Source organism: Crinia signifera, chromosome 1, assembly GCF_055691185.1.
Source record: "Crinia signifera chromosome 1, ASM5569118v1, whole genome shotgun sequence".
Lineage (NCBI taxonomy): Eukaryota > Metazoa > Chordata > Amphibia > Anura > Myobatrachidae > Crinia > Crinia signifera.
Window position 1 is genome coordinate 348704427 of NC_139217.1, and position 18586 is coordinate 348723012.

The 18586-nt window shown below is 40.5% G+C and overlaps 1 protein-coding gene across 1 annotated transcript in view; it reads right to left on the reverse strand.

Moving 5' to 3' along the window:
• Positions 1–18586, reverse strand: part of SCARF2 (scavenger receptor class F member 2) — a 206310-nt gene that overhangs the window by 103919 nt on the left and 83805 nt on the right. Inside the window, exons 3-6 of the mRNA XM_083146958.1 lie at positions 13623–13724; positions 8118–8637; positions 7071–7289; positions 2910–3038 (exon numbers count right to left, since the gene is read on the reverse strand). Of these exons, the coding sequence (XP_083003084.1) occupies positions 2910–3038; positions 7071–7289; positions 8118–8637; positions 13623–13724 (970 nt within the window). The remainder of the gene's footprint in view (positions 1–2909; positions 3039–7070; positions 7290–8117; positions 8638–13622; positions 13725–18586) is intronic.

The window sequence follows — 18586 nt, forward strand, 5'->3', positions numbered from 1 at the left end:
GTCCATTACCTGCACCGACTGAGTGCTCTATCTCTCCCTGCCAAAGGATTGAAGTTACCAATGACCGTAATATACTTCTAGGCTTCCGGAAAATGCACACAGTTGCCTCCCCAACATCAGTAAGACCGGATTTATTGCTGCCATATATCACCGTTATTTGCATCTACTGTATATAGGTTTTTATTTTTTACTGAGATGGGAGTTCTGTTTAAGATGAGATGTTGCTATGGTCAACCAATCAGAATCTATTACGTTCTAGAACATGATAAATAAATAAGAAGTAGATTCTGATTAGTTGCTATAGCCAACATCCCATCTTCAATAGAACTCCCATCTTAGTATATAAACCCCATAGACTGAGGTGACCTGGCATATACTGACCCATTATACTAGGTATTATATAACTACATGCATAAAGACAAACAGTTCTGTAAGAAAATCTAATTTTAGGTGAAACATGTATATCTCAGATGGTTTAGGGCTGATTTATAGGGGTAAGCATATGACTGATACTGAATATCAATGAGCCTGAGCATTGACTCCTCCCACAGGCCACGAGCACTGGGGCTCTTACTGAACTTAGTGGTTTTGTGACCTGGGTTACATAATTTAGGGTAAGAATTGTCTTTGAGATGAAAGGTAATAAAAAAACAGATGTTTTTCAAAAATAGTTTCACTGAATAAATAATTCAGTGGCCACATGGTGTTCTTCTTGCTTGATAGTGGTGTATCTAGAAAGGGGCACCGAAATCACCAATCTTGCACCCACAGTATGGTCTCAGAGGTTGACCACAGACTCTATATTTCCATGACTTTCTCTGAAAATATACACTGGCATTTGCCCAGAAGGCAGCATGGCAAAAAATAGATTTTTCATATTTAATTTGCATATTTGTATATTATTATTACTATACTACATGTTTTACATTTTTATTATATTTTGTAAGCGGAAACACATTTACTTACACATGAAATTACATTAAAGTCTTTTCTGCATCTTGACATACTCAACCTCTGACCTTATTTGGTATTGCTCCAACACTATTCCCTGAAAAATGTCCCTGGATATCCCATCATATGTTACTACTTATAAAAACATGCCTTGTATTGATTTGTTCTATATGACTAACTTTAATTTGCAAAACAGGTCTACATAACTCCCAGAGAAATTCAGAAAATACATACAAGTAGTTAAGACCTGCAGATTATCTCTGCAAAAGTCATTTATATTTAAATTAAGTTCATTACCTTTTCCGCACATCATGCACTAAACGTGAATGATTGTCTAATATCTTTTGGCAAAATAAGGCAGACTGTAAAAAGTGGTATAACTGCAAACAAACATTTCAGAAGGTACTGTAGGTGTTTACACAATTAAAGTGGAACAGTACAAAATATTTTATATAGATCAACCACATTTTTCAGCCTTTCTCTGTTATGTATACAGTAATTGCCTTATGGTTGCTCAAAAAATAGTTATGCGTTTTAATTCTCTGTTACTTAATTATCAGAAATTCATCCTTAGCATACCTCTAAAGTGCCCAATTTAGGCTAAGAGCGTAGAGCTGCGGTTACAGTACATGTGTTGCTGCTACCGGTGTACATAGCATCGAATGTGTGCTTGGGGATTCAGCCTGCCAACATTAACCATGTCAACACTGAGCATGTTGTCACTGATGAGATGTCAATATGCCTAGAATGTTGGCAATTGGCAGTATGGAGAGAAAGATGTTCCAGTGGTAAATACCTTAAAATTAACCCAATGGCTGCGGCTAATGAACCGGTGTCTGCTGCTTTAGTCACAGTTGCGGCTAAGGTTACAAAACAGTAGTTGATGTGGTCAGTATGTCGCTACCCTTAGCCCTAATACTAATCCACTTAACATGGTCACCCCCCTGTCATAATTCTGACCTTTTAGAATGGATCCAATACTAAGAGACATGTCTATCAATATATGGCAGTAGGAGTGAGTTTCTGTTGCCACTTGTATTAGCAACAGAAAACCAAATACTGAACTCCCACGATTTATCAATACATAAAATTAGTCATTAAAATCAGAAGAAAGACCAATCATAAATTTAGTTACAACCTTCTTCCCAGCAGTCTTTATTGGAGGGCTCAGTCTTGCCCTTAAAAATGCCTGTCTCATGGTGGGAATTGTAGGAGTACTTTATTTTCTACTACTGCTGCTATTGACACTGAATGACAGGGCCTGATTAAAGGTTCCAGATGCCCTAGGCCAGTGGTGTCAAACTCATGGCCCTCCAGCTGTTGTGGAACTACACATCCCAGCATGACCTACCACAGATTTTATATAATGGATTGCTAAAACTGTGTCAGGGCACGTGTAGTTCCCATGGTAATTCGGCAATAACATGGGTCTGGGAGGGCGGGCAGCCGACGTCCGCTAACTGCACATGGGGGCCTACAGTCCTAAGACACCATAGAGGTGTCTTAGGCCTGTGAGTGCTGTAGAAATCATTCAATGGTCGGCAACCATTGGATGATTTCCTCCCCGCACGTAAGCTGTGATGGATGTTTATGCTAAACTCAGCGTGCAAGGGGGGATGCGGGCGGCGTTTGGTGGACTCAAAAGGCTGCAAAATTTGCAGCCTTGCAAGTCAATCAGAAAAAGGTCTTTAGACCAGCCTATTAAATATGGCAATATTTTTAAAATAATATTAAGTGCTGCCGATTGGTCAAGGTATAACAGCTGTCTTATTGGATGCAAACGTAAGTTGTTACTGCAGATAGATTACAATGTTTACAACCTCATATCAAAAACTCTGCACCTCCTCTCTCAGCATAAAGGTACAGTACTGTATGTCTATCAATAAATTAAATAATTTTAAAACCCCACAAAATATATAGTCTGATAACATTTTCAACAAAGCAGCATTGCCACTTACTATGGACCATAGGAACCTGCGCTGCAGAGACACTTTCCAGTCTCAAAATGGCACTCTCCATTGTAACAATCAGTGCAGACAAAGGCGCAGTTCTCACCATATGTGCCATTCCGACATTTTGTTTCACACCTAAAAAAATAAATAAAATTTTTTGTAAATACATACATCCTATAAGAAGCATTCTACTTGTAATTACTTATTGCATATGAACTGAAAAATAGCAAATATTAATCTTACAGAACTAGAATAAAAAACTGCTCTGGAGTTATATAGGCAAGAAACGGTGCTGCAGTATATTGTACAGTATATAAAATTATACAGTACGTTCTAAATTCTAATATATGCTAATATTTTCAGGCTTGTCAGACTAGCACATCAGTGCATATCTTAATGGTATCTTCAAATCCCCCGTATTCTAGTGTGCCTATGATAGACATTAGATATGGAGAATTGTGTGTGGATTTACAGCTATGTTGACATGATTAGATGGGTCTGAGACATGGTAATGACGCTTTTAAAATATTATGTGAGACAATGTACAAAAGAAATGCTAAACCATAAGTAAAATCCTATCTTGGTATAAACTGACACTCAATAGAATGCTGTTCACTGCATCTCAAGCTATCGTCTGTCCATTGTCTACATCAACTGTCTCAGCACCCCAACCTCCAACTCCCCTCATACACTAAACAACTTTGTTACAATGCAACCACACACTAATTTCAGAATCTCAACTCACTAGATGTAGTCTCTGCGGGCTGTCAGTCCTTATCCCTTAACCGTGGAAATGTTGGGGTGCTACAAGCTGCTCAGAGTTTAAAAAGGCACACTCACCAGTGCGAGGTTATGATAAAAGAGAACAGGGGAGAGCAGCAATGAAAAGCCCCTACGCTTACTGCATTCCTCTCACTAGAAAGTGGGCAGAATGCACCAAAAGTACCTTCCAGGGGGTGTAGGGGATTTGACCCAAAATGTACAGTCTCCCACAACTTTGTTAACTTCGTTAAGAGTATGTAAATATTATTTTAACCCTAATCCTAAAATATCACTAACAATAACCATCGCCTTCCATCCCCCCTAATTAAACCAAGCTCTAATCATCCCACTAAAACATAACCTTAACCCTCCATAAGGATCCATTGAGATTCTGACATCAGGACCCCACTGTCTGTATTTGGGCTGTCAGTATCCTACCCGCATCCAAGATTGGCAAATCCAGAACAACTAATGTAACCACCATAAATGCAAGGGATATGGTCACCAGCATGATGGTAGACAAGCAGTAGGTCGACACAATTAGTTTCGGTCTTCATGTCGACACGACATGTGACGACAGGCGGTGTTTCGTGCCCTACCTAGTAAAAGAACACTTGGAATACTGTGGTCAGTTCTGGGCACCGCACCTTTAAAAGGACATAAATGAATTGGAACAGGTACAGAGAAGGGCGACTAAGTTAGTAAAAGGTCTTGAATCACTAGAATACCAAGATAGGTTAACCAGGCTGAATATGTTTTCACTGGAGAAACGGAGGTTGAGAGGTGATATGATTAGTACTGTATGTTCAAATACAGGATTGGGAATCATATGGAAATTTCAAACTGAATTAAGAAGAGGATTCTTCACCATTAGAGCAGTAAAATTCTGGAACTCATTGGCGGTGGGGGTGATTACAGCAACTACTGTTAATGATTTAAATCAAAACTGGATCAATTTTTGGCCACTAAGGGAATCCTATAGATATGACTTACTCAAGTCAGTAGTTACAAGTTAGATAGGTAGAACTCGATGGAATAAAGTCTTTTTTTTAGCCTTAATTACCTTGCCCAAAGCATGGCGAGTTTAGCAAGCCATGCGAGTGGAGGCGGTGCTACGTTTTAGTGTTTATGTTAACATTCCAGTAAAAAAAAAAAAATGCAGACTTTTACAATGTCAACCTTACCCATGTCGACCTAATGACCCCGTCGACCTTAACCATGTTGACCTAAAGTCATGTCGACCTAATGGTGTCAACCTAATGCTTGTCGACCATAATGCTGGTGACCTAATGATCCATACCCAAATGCAATATGTAGCTCTTATGCTCTTGTATAAAGCTCCTATTTCCTTATAGATTGCTAGCTATTGAGCAAGGCCCTTTTACCTCTTTGTCTGTCTCGTATTATCAATTTTAATTTTATAAGCTGTTTTTTTCTCGATGGAAAAGCGCAGAGGAAAATGCTGGCACTGCAGTATATAAAACTGAACTGGTCCCCCAGGATACTAGGGGTTGGAGTTAGTTCCCTATGAGATAGCCACACCCATCGTAGTTACTAGCATTAGTACCCTAGTACACCCGTCATTATCCAGTTCTACTCAAAGTGTAAGGGCCAGATGTATCAAGCTTCAAAAAGTGATAAAATGAAGAGTGATAAACAGCCAGCCAATCAGCTCCTGTCTGTTATTTTTCAAACCCAGCCTGTGACATGGCAGGTGGGAGCTGATTGGCTTGCTGTTTATCACTCTCCATTTTTTCACTTTTGAAGCTTGATACATCTGGCTTCAACTCATTTTGTCTCCACAAAAGTATCATCTTTTTATTATATTAAATACTCAGACACTAGGTGGGATTCACCAAGGGGTGCTTCTTTAATGCAGAGGGTGTCACTGATCCTAGTGCTGCCTTTGGATATAGACTTGTTTTCAGTCTGTAACTTCATGCTTGGCTATATTTCCCTCCCCACATTATGAAACATCTTTTCCTATACATGTCCTCACTAATATCTCATGCGAGAACAGTTCACTGCCTCTCACATCAGCCCTGATTCAGAGCTGAACTCAAATGTCTTAAGACACAGTAGCTGTGCTAGAATGCACAAAAGCCCCGGGCAACATCTTTTGTAAGACAAAGCCCGCTGCTGGCATCTCATATCCGTTGTCTGCATCCGAAGACTTACTGTAGCATTAGATGCACAACGCTAACATAGGCCAGCCTATGGGATATCAGAATAAGCCTCTGGTTACATAGAATATCAAGCTGTGACCAGTGAATCCTCATCCAAAAATTCAGCCATTGGCATATGAGTACGGATGGTGTAATGGTTGGCATTACTGCCTCACAGCGCTGAGGTCATGGGTTCTATTCCCACCATGGCCCTAACTGTGCGGATTTTGGATATTCTCCCCGTGCTTGCGTGGGTTTCCTCCGGGTACTCCGGTTTCCTCTTACGATCCAAAACTATACAGGTAGGTTCATTGGCTTCCAACAAAATTAACCCTAGATTGCCTGTGTTCGCATGTACATGTGGTAGTGAATATAGATTGTAAGCTCCATTGGGGCAGGGAATGATGTGAATGTTCAACTATTCTCTGTAAAGCGCTGCGGAATATGTGTGCGATGTATAAGAAACTGTTAATAATAATAATAATAATAATTAGCCTTATTTTCTGAGGATGAACCTCCCCACCCCCAAAGGGCTACAGACTGTCACACATCCAATGTTTGCAGACACACTGGGGTCAATTTATTAAGATGGGAGTTCTATTGAAGATGAGATGTTGATCAGATTCTAACTATTATCTTCTAGAAAATGCTAAACAAATAAGAAGTTGCATCTGTGTGGTTGCTATGGGCAACATCTCATCTTCAATAGAACCCCAACTTAGTACATTTACTCCACTGTATCTAAGATCACCTGATCTGCAAATGCATACAACCAGATCTGCACATGCATGTGAACAAAAACATTGGATAACAGTGAGAAAATTGAATTACGTAGCATCCACCTCTGAATTTGCCTTATGGCGAGCATGCTCATCCCTTACTGCAGACATGTGGGGTTCTGCCATACACAGGGGGTGCATCGCAACACAGATTTACATAATGATAGCCCGGGTCCCTTGAGACATTTGACAAGGCAGAAGAAAACTGGAACTTGGATCAATTCAACAAGCTATGCAAAGTTATGGTAGGCCAGCAGCTAGATGTAAATATAATAGATTGTGTAATTATTTCAGTACACTATTTAGAATACTAATCCTTAAAATTCACCAATACATATGGACTTTCATTAAGTCCTTTATATTTATTTTTTAGCTGTCCAACATTAAAAACAAAGATATAATATAATTTAACTGTTAACATTGTACAAATGCAACTAAATAATATATATATATATACTTACCGATCACCTATCCAGCCAGGATTGCAGTGTGAGCACTTCCCATTAATGTGGTTACAAGTGTGCCCATCTTTGCATGGAGGACATATTTTCTCACATGCTTCACCGTAAAATCCATGAGCGCAAATCTGATCACACTTTATTCCATTCCAGCCAGATTCACATGCAATGCACCTGCCATCTGCAATGGTACAAGGCTGCTGTTCCTTACACTGACCGCACCTGGATGAAAAGGACAAATTGTAGTCTTTCAAATGGCAAAGTGCACCACTAAGAACACTAGTACATTACTGTAAAATACCACTCTACGCAGTATCAGCAGAGAATCATGATTTAGACTGGATCGCACAGAAAATTTGATCTCTAATGGGCAAAGCCATGTGCAGGTGATGCAAATGTAACATGTGCAGAGAGAATTAGATTTGGGTGAGTTATTTTGTTTCTGTGCAGGGTAAATACTGTCTGCTTTATTCTTACACTGCATTACATTTCAGTTTGAACACACCTCACCCAAATCTAACTCTCTCTGCACATGTAACATTTGCCCCACCTGCAGTGCAGCATGGTTTTGTCCATTAGAGAAAAAAAAATGTGCTTTGCAATCAAGTCTGAATATGCAATCTAGCCCCATAGGCCGAGCCAGCTTGGAACGAGCTTGAGCTAAAATGACATATAGTAGCCGCAAAGTGGGAAAAGAGACAAAATTATTATATAAAACAAGTGGACCAGCCAATTTATGGGCTTGCTTAAGTAACTATAATATACATAATCAATCCTCCAAAATGGCATATGTTATGTCAAAGTATGGATTTTAAATTGATTCAATATATCTGTTAGAATAGTCTATAATACTGTTATGTCTATCAGTTATACATATATTTTAGAATGATAGTAAATATTTAAGAAAACCTAATAAAATATTTAGAAAAAACATATCAATCTTATTTGACTTGAATGTAGTCCTTGGAGGATACAGTAGTTCAGCAACAGTTCAGTTGGCAGTAATGGATCATCTGACTATTACAATTATAGTGAGTGGGGTTTCCTTACCGTCTTTTACAGCCCTGTCCATAAAGTCCAGCAGGACAAGGTTCCCGACAAAATTTGCCCCTGTAGCCAGGCTCGCATGTGCAGGATCCATCCACTGGATTACATTTCCCTTTAAAACACTGGCATACTCTTTCACACCGAGGGCCCCATAGACGCTCCCTGCACAGGCAGCGTCCAGTTATTTGATCACATGGAGAATTATTGCAGGAGCATTGGTTGTTACAGCTCCGTGCCCACCATCCTGGCTGACAATTGCACCAGCCAGTCGCTTGGTCACACTGCGAGTTGGTGCTACAGTAGCAAGCATTTGAACATTGAGGTCCCCACCAGTTTGGTTCACAGGTACACTTTCCAGTCTCTTGATCACATTTGCCATGCTTACAGAGACAGGCATTCTCGCAGTTCGACCCCCATCGATTTGCATTGCATGTGCACTGTCCAATGACATCATTGCATTGTCCATGAGGATGGCAGGAACATTTTTCTTTACAGTCTGGGCCCCAGAACTGTCTGGGACATTCTAGATTAAGAAACAAATCAGAGAATTAAAAAATGCTACAAATTCTTACATGGAGAAGGTTTACTAAAGCTTCTAAACAGAGATGGTATACAGTACGTTGATGTTGTTTTACAATTGTTTGAAGGTTAGATTTTTCACTACTAATACAATACAAGATCAGAAAGTAAGGGGTTGAATCTGTACAGGACAGAAATGGTTAGTATATAATTCTCAGTGACCAACCAGTATTTAATAACTGGTTCACCAAAGAGAAGGGTATAGATATACTCAATAGAGTTGGTCCATAGATGCGGACCAAAGCTAAACTCATTTTTTTGGTTCACTTTTTGTTGTTTTTTTATTAATTATGTCAATTGCGTAATTCACAAAAACAGCAAGAGTGCACCATAAAAAGAGTTTTGCTTTTGGTCCCCACCTATGGACCACCCCCCCTGTCTATAAAGGTTTGAAGATGCCAACAATGATTACAAAGCCCATTGCTTGTTGGCTGTTTATTAGTCCTCCTTTGAAGGAAATACTGTAAGAAAAAAAAACTGTAAGAAAAACTTTACGCAAGAGATTTTAAAAGGCTCTAACAGTTTACATTTGAAAGAAAAACTAAAGCAGATGCTCTGGGAGGACACTTAAGTGCATAGAGCTGTTTGAGAACATAATACATTGTATGGTATTTGGCTCTTTATGCGTTTCAGCTGACTTAAATATAATGTACAATGGAATAGGATGCATTCTTTTTTCCAACTTTGTTTTTTTTTTTAAACTTGATGCATATTGTCTGTTATACACATATAAACGGAATGCAAGAAAAAAACAGTATTGGCAGTTTAGCAAAATCTTTTAAAAAAAGAGACAGGAATTTTCAGTTGCCACCAATAGAAACCCCTGTCTGTATTCATGGTTAGATGGACTGGTGCTATGGTTGAATAGATTAGGAGCAGACTGGTAAACCTAACATGTGTGTCTTTAATGATGATCTCAGCAGCACTTATAAACAATAAACTTATACATGTTGCAACATTTAATGGTGTCTGCTCTAATACCCCTTTCAGACCGCACTTATTACCCGGTATTTTGCCATTTTTTTACCGTTTCAAAACGGTAAAAAAGCAGGGTCCTACCCGTTTCAGACCCATTTTTTTGCTGTCTGAAAGGGTCTGAAACGGTACCCAGGCAGCAGTGAGCACTATTGGTCCCGCCACTCATTACATATGTGCATATGTAATGAGCGGGACCCACTCATTAAATATGCACTGCGCTGGGTCCCGCTCAGAGCAGGACCAGCTGATGCTCAGACTCACAGTCCCAGAATCCCGCAGCTTGTGACTGGTCTCCATTCACAGCCTGCAGTCCCGGGATTATCTCCTCCCTGCCTCTCATCATGCTGATTTCACACCACAAACCTGCTTTTAGACCAGGTATTTACGTGAGGTGTGAAAGGGGTTAAACTTGCTCTGACCTTTTTTAACAAACGTTTTAAATACCGGGTCTAAGCAGGTTTTGCAGTGTGATAGCAGCACAAATGGGAACAGGGTCTGCAGTAAATGGTTCTGGGTCTGCGCAGTGGGATGTGTATGATTGAGTGCAATGGTATCCATCCAATGAAGGATGTGTAATTGAAATGCAAGTGTATTTGGGGGGGGGGGGGGGATATGAAATGTCACTTCAGAATGGGTTGCTTATAAAAAAGATAATGTAGATATCCAAAGGGATATTACAGGCGCTAAAGTTGGCTGTCCACTTAACAAGCAGCAGTTACTAATTGGAGGGATAGTCAGTCCCTTATATACAAAGAAAAGAAAATGGTTGGAAGCTGCACTGATGAGGAATGTATAAAATAGTATCACACAACGTGCATGGTAAGAATTTGTACACACATTTACCCAGCAATAAGCCTTTCTCATATGAAAATTTTTTAATGTGTAATTAATTATGTGTTAATAAATGGGTCGCTTATAAGTGTGACATAAGTTCTTTAAAATGCTATTTAAGATTTTTTATATATATAGGGGGTACCACGGCTGCTGGCGGCACTCAAGGGGGACTTAGCGATATGAAGGAATAAACTTCCGAAACTGTTAGACGTACAGCTGTTCATGGCTCCAGCTTCTTTCTTCATATCGCTAAGTCCCCCTTGAGTGCCGCCAGCAGCCGTGGTACCCCCTACGTATCTTCTTTTGGAAGGCACCGGTGGCAGTTGAATCCTGTACCTTGGAGTGCCAGTTATACACGCTTGGATATATATATATATATATATATATATATATAAAAATTTAAAATAATACATTTTGATCAGTTGAACAAAAGCTGGAATCCCCTTTTTGATCAGACAGTTAATAACCCTTTAGAAGTCTATTTTAATTAAGAGGTTTTTAAGAAATACATTTCAATATTTAAAAAGTAAAATTGTGCAGAAACTTCAAAGAGCAATTCATGATGTACAGCAGACGATAAACTATATGAATGCTTTTTATATCTCAAATGCCCTTGGTAATGCAATGTATTGTTTGTTTATAGCCATATTATGTATTCTGTAAAAATATAAAACTACATTTATCAAAACCATGGGATTGAATTGTTCATAAAATTAGGTATATACAATATTTATTCCATACAATAAATGTAAAAATCTCGAAATATTTCAAATATCATTCTGTGCACTAGCTGTCGTGTGTTGAGAGAAAAAATAATTTTTGTTGTGCACAATTACTTGTCCTAGCCCTGTACCTGTATATTTTGGTTACCTCTTGAAGGCTGTGGGGCATGCTATGACATGGGAACCCCACTCTCTGCATTTCCAGATTAGTAGTGGTAATATGACCAAGCTGTTTCCCCTGGATTTTTTTTTTACCCTACTAGCAGTGAACCCAATGCATATTATACCCCTGCTTTAGTGGAAATTAGTCCAGGCTGTCTAGGACAGGGACTGGTTAATGCATTTCCTGATACACATTATTTATTATAATTTATGGCGCTTTTAAGACACACTGGGTAAAATGAAATAGGGTGATAAAATAAGAAAGTTAGAGATTTGGTAAGAGAGACCAGTTTTTTTTTTAAAGCGTCAATCATCTACACGGCAAAACCAGTTTATTTTTTATTACATTTTACCCACTCACTTTAATAGGGTTTCTGCCTGTTGCACAAAAGCTGCACACCCCATTTAAATGCACACATTAATGACATGAATGGTAAAATCTCTGTAGACATTCACATACCCCATTTAATGGTAATTTAGGTGTACTGTATGGGAATGGCATATCAAACATATTCATAAACGATTGTAAGTATTTTCATATGTGGTTTGCACCTGTGGCTATTTTTGTTATGTGAATGGATGGAATGCCAATGGGTATCCAGCTTTAATGATGTCACTTATCACATAGCATATTAAACATAATAACATGAACTCCAGCCAATCAGATTTCCCTGTAAGCTTTGTTGAACCATGCTTGCCTGAAGCTTGTTACAAGGTGTGCAAGCTTATCGCGGTAACTTAAAACAAGAATACTCTTCTGTAAGCAGCCAGTACCAGCAGGTGGCAGCAACATAATAGATTGCAGGGGAAATACTGTTTAGGTAGGTGGTAGAACAGTGCGATTATCGGTACCACTATAACATCATATAACTGCGGTATTTTCCTTGATTGTTTCATTTACAGTGATATATGACTACTGAGCACTGTGCCATTCGCCTCCCTCTGCCATTATGACAGGCGGAAAGTCTATAAGATTGTGGGCTTAATTGAAATATGTTTTAGGCATTAGAACTGCTAATTGCGTGAACATCGGCATTAGATACAAACATAACTAAGGCCCTACGTCTACTTAGCAGACTGACTGAGCCTATGTCTAACAATCATATTTGTTTTCCATCCAGAGAGATTTTGAAAAGGTGATAATTTTAAGTAAACCCTTTGAGTGCCAAGTGAATTTGTCAAAATAGGTGTAAAGATTGCCAAGCAAACATTTTCCATGGGTTAAAAGGTACTTAACATGATGTTTAAAAATATATATCTTTTTAAAGATTTCTGCTTTAATACAATGCAAATGAAATGTCTAAATATCCAAAACTAGTTACTAAAATATGTAACAATTCTACCTAATGTAATGTACACTGAAAGAGTCTACAGCTGTTGTAGCAGCTTTCTGTGAGTAATCGTTAGCGCATCTTGCTGTTGTTTCTCCTGATGACTCTATAACAAGACACCCTGTGCAATGTCATACCCTCATTTCACACTAATTGACAGCCCCGGCACAATTACTGGAGACTGGAACTGTGACAAGTGCCAAAACTGTACTGAGATAGGTTATAGGTTTTTTTTTTAATAGCAGTGTAATTATTGTTGTTATTATTATTATTCATTTTTAAGGAATAACCTAATTTTATACACAGAGGGCCTACAACACAGTTGCCAGTAAATACAGTTAAAGGAATAACTTACACCTTGACAACCCAATTTGCAGTGCAAATTAAATTATTTTTATAGACTGGAATAATACTGGTTGCTTTTACATATAGCCACATATACTGAGCAGATTTCTATTTACACCCTGCACTGGCGCCTTCCACCCCACTCCTGCACATGTTAGTAAATGTGTGCCACAGGAATCCCGGGATTGGCATCTTTAGTCAGGAACTGACAAATTCTTTATCTCTCCAAATTCCCAGGTCCAGCAGGTCAGTGAAAATGGGTTTCAAACCATATCACAGTGGTTTGAAACCTGTTTCACAACGCACTCTGGACCTAGGTTATTGCTGGGGCTTTTCCTCTGCTGACGCATCATCTCTAACCGCTGGTAAACTGATTGGATTCCTGGGTCACTAACTCCAGTGTTTTTTGTGTGTGTGTGTTTTTTTTTTGGGGGGGGGGGGGGAAGTTTAAATTCTCTAACGGTGAAAGTTGATATTGTGCAATACATTCCATAAGACAAATATGATGCACCATATCACTGTACATACTTACTTGTTTCACAAATTGTAAGACTTACTTGTTTCACAATTTGCACCAAAGTAACCATGACGACAGCGACATTCATTTGGCCTGACGCAGACCTCATTTTCTTTACAGGTGAAGTTGCCTTCACATACCGCTATGGAATAAAAAACATGAAAATTATGTAAAGAAGGTATTATAATACAGATAAAAATGACTATTTAATGTGGAGTATGGCTGTTGTTCATTCTCAAGAGTCATACATAATTAATAAGAAACATACTTCACAAAAAGCAGGCGGATTTGTAGTGTTCTTGAGCTCAGTATGAACTGAGAAATGGATTACTGATTAATACAACAGCTGTCCCTAATGTTAACATAGTTGAAACGACTCATGGCTCAATGTAGTGGACTATGAACATATGGATGCCAACCATATGAATATCCTCAGTGATTAATCCTTAGAGGTCTTGGTTGTTAACTTGTACATATCTGCGGGGGCCCCTGAGACACAATGATAGATATATTAATTTGTGCTTTTATTAATTATGGAAGGCTGTAGAATGATATAATTTTCTTAGATAAGGTGCCAGATGCACTAAGCTTCAAAAAATGTTGAGAGTAATAAACCTTGAGCCAATTAGCCCCTAACTCCCATGTTACATGCTGGGTTTAAAAAATAGCAGTTAGGTGCTGATTGGCTGGTTGTTCATCAATCTCCACTTTATAACTTTTTATACAATAAACTATTAATGATACAGACCAAAAAGGTTGGGCCACTTATTCATAATGTAATTGTGTATCCTTTTTTGTTTCACAAGAATAATTTGGCATCACAACCTATGTTTTCTTGTCCCACCCAGTACTTCCATTTCAATTTTATTCTACCCAGACGTCAATGTTATTATGCCTCAAACATGGCACAGAGAGTATAGTCCAGTGTATTTCAACCTTTTTACATTGCGGCACACTAAATACGATTTTAAACTCGCAAAGGCACACCATGAGATCCCCACAGGGTAAAACACATTGGCCCCCCACAGGAAAAAAAATAAAACCTATTGGCCCCCATATAAAAAAACAATCACACTGGTCCTCACAGGTAACACAAATAACATCATTGGCCCTTCACATGAAAAGAAGAGACCAGTAAATAACAATTGAACTGTTGGTGCTGTAAACTGGTTTGGGCATCTCTAGATCTGGGGGCACACTTGAGAACAGCTCAAGGCACACTAGTGTGCCACGGCACAGTAGTTGAAAAGCACTGGTATAGTCCCATCTCTTGTTATAAACTATAGGAATAGTTGTGTGTTGTATGAAAGTTGTGTCTAATGATGAATGTGATCTGCAAAACCCTCATTGTACCTGTGTATACTGTACCTGCAGTATATGCCATATAGTGCAACTCATTGCAGTAAAGCAGCGGATAGCATGTTTAATGGAAACTGAACAAGGTGCAAAAACTATCATTTATATTTCAATACACCATAACAAACATATCAGAAGCCTCTGCCTTCATAAGCACTCCCAACCTTCCACTCATTATACTATAATATTGTAGCAGCAATATTACTGGACTATTATTACAACGGGTATTGAACTAGACCCATTCAGGCAGTCAGATGTGTCTATTGGTTGTCATCATCGACATTTCACAACTTGCCCCAGTGGTTGGGCCAGATGGCATTTAAGAGAGGAGGGGCACTGCAGGCAAATGGGTTGGTAGGGAATATGAGCCCTTCACAGGAGATGACTGCCCCTTTACCACGTAGAAGCTATCCCAGTGATCCTTGTAATGGGGTATACACACGGGGGTGATTTAAGCCCCATTTCTAAGGGCATACAGAAGTTTCGATTTCATCTATTTTTCTATTTGATTTTGCATATATAGGAACATGGGTGCAGGTTGTGCGGTGTGGACCCCCCTGGGCCTATGGTCCTTCTTCAGATCTGATTGCAGTTCAAATTTGTTCTCAAAATGGGCAAAACCATGTGCACTGCAGGTGGGGCAGATGTAACGTGCAGAGAGTTATGCTGCCCATACACTTGTGCGATCGGATTCGATGCAACATCACAGTACGATGTCCATCGAACCCGATCGCATTTTGTGGTGCTTTAAGTGCCCCCTTCGCAGCACCTAATGTCGCATGCCATCTTGAGATGGCACATCGGGTGCTGGAAGAGGGTGGGCAGAGGGCGGCGTTATGTAGCGCAAGAAACGCTAGCGCTAACAGGCGATGGGGGTCTGTCAGCGGTGGTGGCAGAATTGTTTAAACACTGGGCAGCCCTCTGATTGGCTGAGATAGCTCAACCAATCAGAGGGCTGCCCAGTGTTTAAACAATTCTGCCGCCACAGTAGCACTAGCAGGCGGCGGAGGTCAGTGGTGGCGGCAGAAGTGTTTAAACACTGGGCAGCCCTCTGATTGGCTGAGATAGCTCAGCCAATCAGAGGGCTGCCCAGTGTTTTAAACACTTCTGCCGCCACCACGCTGACAGACCCCCGCCGCCCGCTACTTGCGCTACATAACGCCGCCCTCTGCCCGCCGTCTCCCATGCCGCCAGCGGTCCCTCCGGCCCCCTCTCCCCATCCCCACGCTGATGAAAAAGTGTTCCCTCCACCCCCACCTGCGGATTGCATTTGAGCATCGCATGTGGTTAAAAACCACATGCGATCGCTCCTGCGATCTGTTAGATATTATGTGCAGCACATAATATCTTAAGACCCGACATTCGACCAGCATGCCCGTGCATCACGTCAAATGTCCCCTTAAAAATGCATACAATCATTCGATTTATCGGCCAGATGTGACCGAAATCGAATGATTGCATGCAATATCATAAGTGTATGGGCAGCATTAGATTTGTGTGAGTTATTTTGTTTCCGTGCAGGGTAAATACTGGCTGCATTATGTTTACACTGCAATTTAGATTTCAGTTTCAACACACCCCACGCAAATTTAACACTCTCTGCATATGTTACATCTGCCCCATCTGCAGTGCACATGGTTTTGCCCATTTTGAGAACAAATTTGTACTCCGATCAGATCTGAATAAGGCCCTATGTGTACAGCACCCATTATAGATATGTCTATGGGTTGAGCACCTTCAATTGATTCACCAGCAAATATAAGGTGTGTGTGCCCCTGTTCGGTACTCAGCACGAAGTACATTTGTATGAGCACTCCCTTACTGTATTTTGGATGAGTCTCCACACTGACTCCCATCTCCATCATGGCCTTCTTCAGGCAAGCAGTTGTAAGTGCCGAATTTGACTTCATCGTCAAGTGTACACTGATATGCATGCACAGTGCAGAAGGAGGGAAAAGCCTTCAAATGTAATGAGCACCTAATTACCTATATATTCAGAAATATCTACAGTCTACACTACAGTCTAAAAATATGATGCAGAAAGACCAAGCAAAATAACATTGCACATTTCTACAAGTGATCAGTGAGGCTCCTCAAATCCCCTTGTCTATATTGTTCCTCGTAGACATAATTTTATATCGCATTCATCACACTTCTGTTTGTTTCTTTTTAGCATTCAAAGTACATGTAATTGTTTCTTATCTACTGACTAACACAGTCTAAAGCATTGTTTTGTATTATTCTTTGCTTTCAAATGTTTCAAATTAACAGCTATGTATTTTGTTAGTTTCATGTCCAAAAATCTCCTAACTTAAAATAGCATTTGCTGAATAACAGCATTAAACATACAGCCAAAAGTAATGCATGGCTTTGAATGTATTTGGCATAAACTTATTCTAATGTGAAAAAAAAATACATGGCAGATTGCTGTAATTTGGACTCATTACATAAAAATATCATCAACCTTGGATCTGGCAGCCTCACATTGGTGGTTCACAGAGGAAAGCTACTCGCTGTTCATCATAGGCATACTTATTATTGCCAGAAATGCAATTAGTGGTAGAATTAAATAAATCTAAGGGCTTGTAGACATTTATTGTGTGTATTCCTAAAGACACACACACACACACACACACACACAGTGGCATAAGATTGTCACAGGAGCCCAGAGGCAAGATAAATGCAGGTGCCCTCCCTAACTACCCACATTTTATATCTATCTATCTATCTATCTATCTATCTATCTATCGCTCAAAAAAATAAAGGGAACACTTAATGTGAATACTGGCGACGAGCAGCGAATCCTGTTTAGGATTCGCTGCACATTCGTCACTGCTCGCTGCGTTCCGGAGCCTCGCCGGCTCCGGTATTCAACGAGTCAGGGGCTCGCTGCCCCTGACTGGCGAATTTGAGCTCCTGCGGAGCCTGAGGACGGTGGCAGGCAGGGAGATGGAAGTCTCCCTGCCTGCCCCAGAACGTTTGTGGGGGGGAGGTGGGCTCCCCGGGAGCCAGGCAGCACAGGCTGCCCCCGGGGTGCCAGCAGGGGACCGGGTATATTCACTACACCCGATCATGCATATGTAATGATCGGGTGAAGTGAATATATGAATATCTAATGAGCGGCTCGGCTCCGGCCCCCTGCTGGCTGGTCTGTGTAAAAAAATATATATATATTTTTGGTACTCTTTACCTAGCACGGCGCCCGCGATTTCCCATAGGGAACAATGTTAAAAGTGTGATTGGACGCGATTTGAGTGTTCAATGCCTCAATGCCCGCGATTTTTCCATAGGAAACAATGTTAAATGGGCCACAGAGCCCAAATAGTCCCCCTGAATTCTGAAATGGCCCCCACAATTGTTAACGCCACCCCACGATCAACGTGAACCCGAAGCGTGGCGAGCGCAGCGAGCCCGAGAGGGGCGGCGGTACGCGTCCTCCGACCTTTTCATACCCCCACTATCCATGTCGGCGTGGAGTTGAGAATAGAATAGTGTGGCGAGTGCAGCGAGCCACCGAGCCCGAAGCGTGGCGAGCGCAGCGAGCTCCGCGAGGGGACGCGGATACCTTCACAGGTAAACGCGTCCCTTCGTGGGCTTCACAGGTATCCGCGTCCCCACGCGGGGCTCGCTGCGCTCGCCACGCTTCGG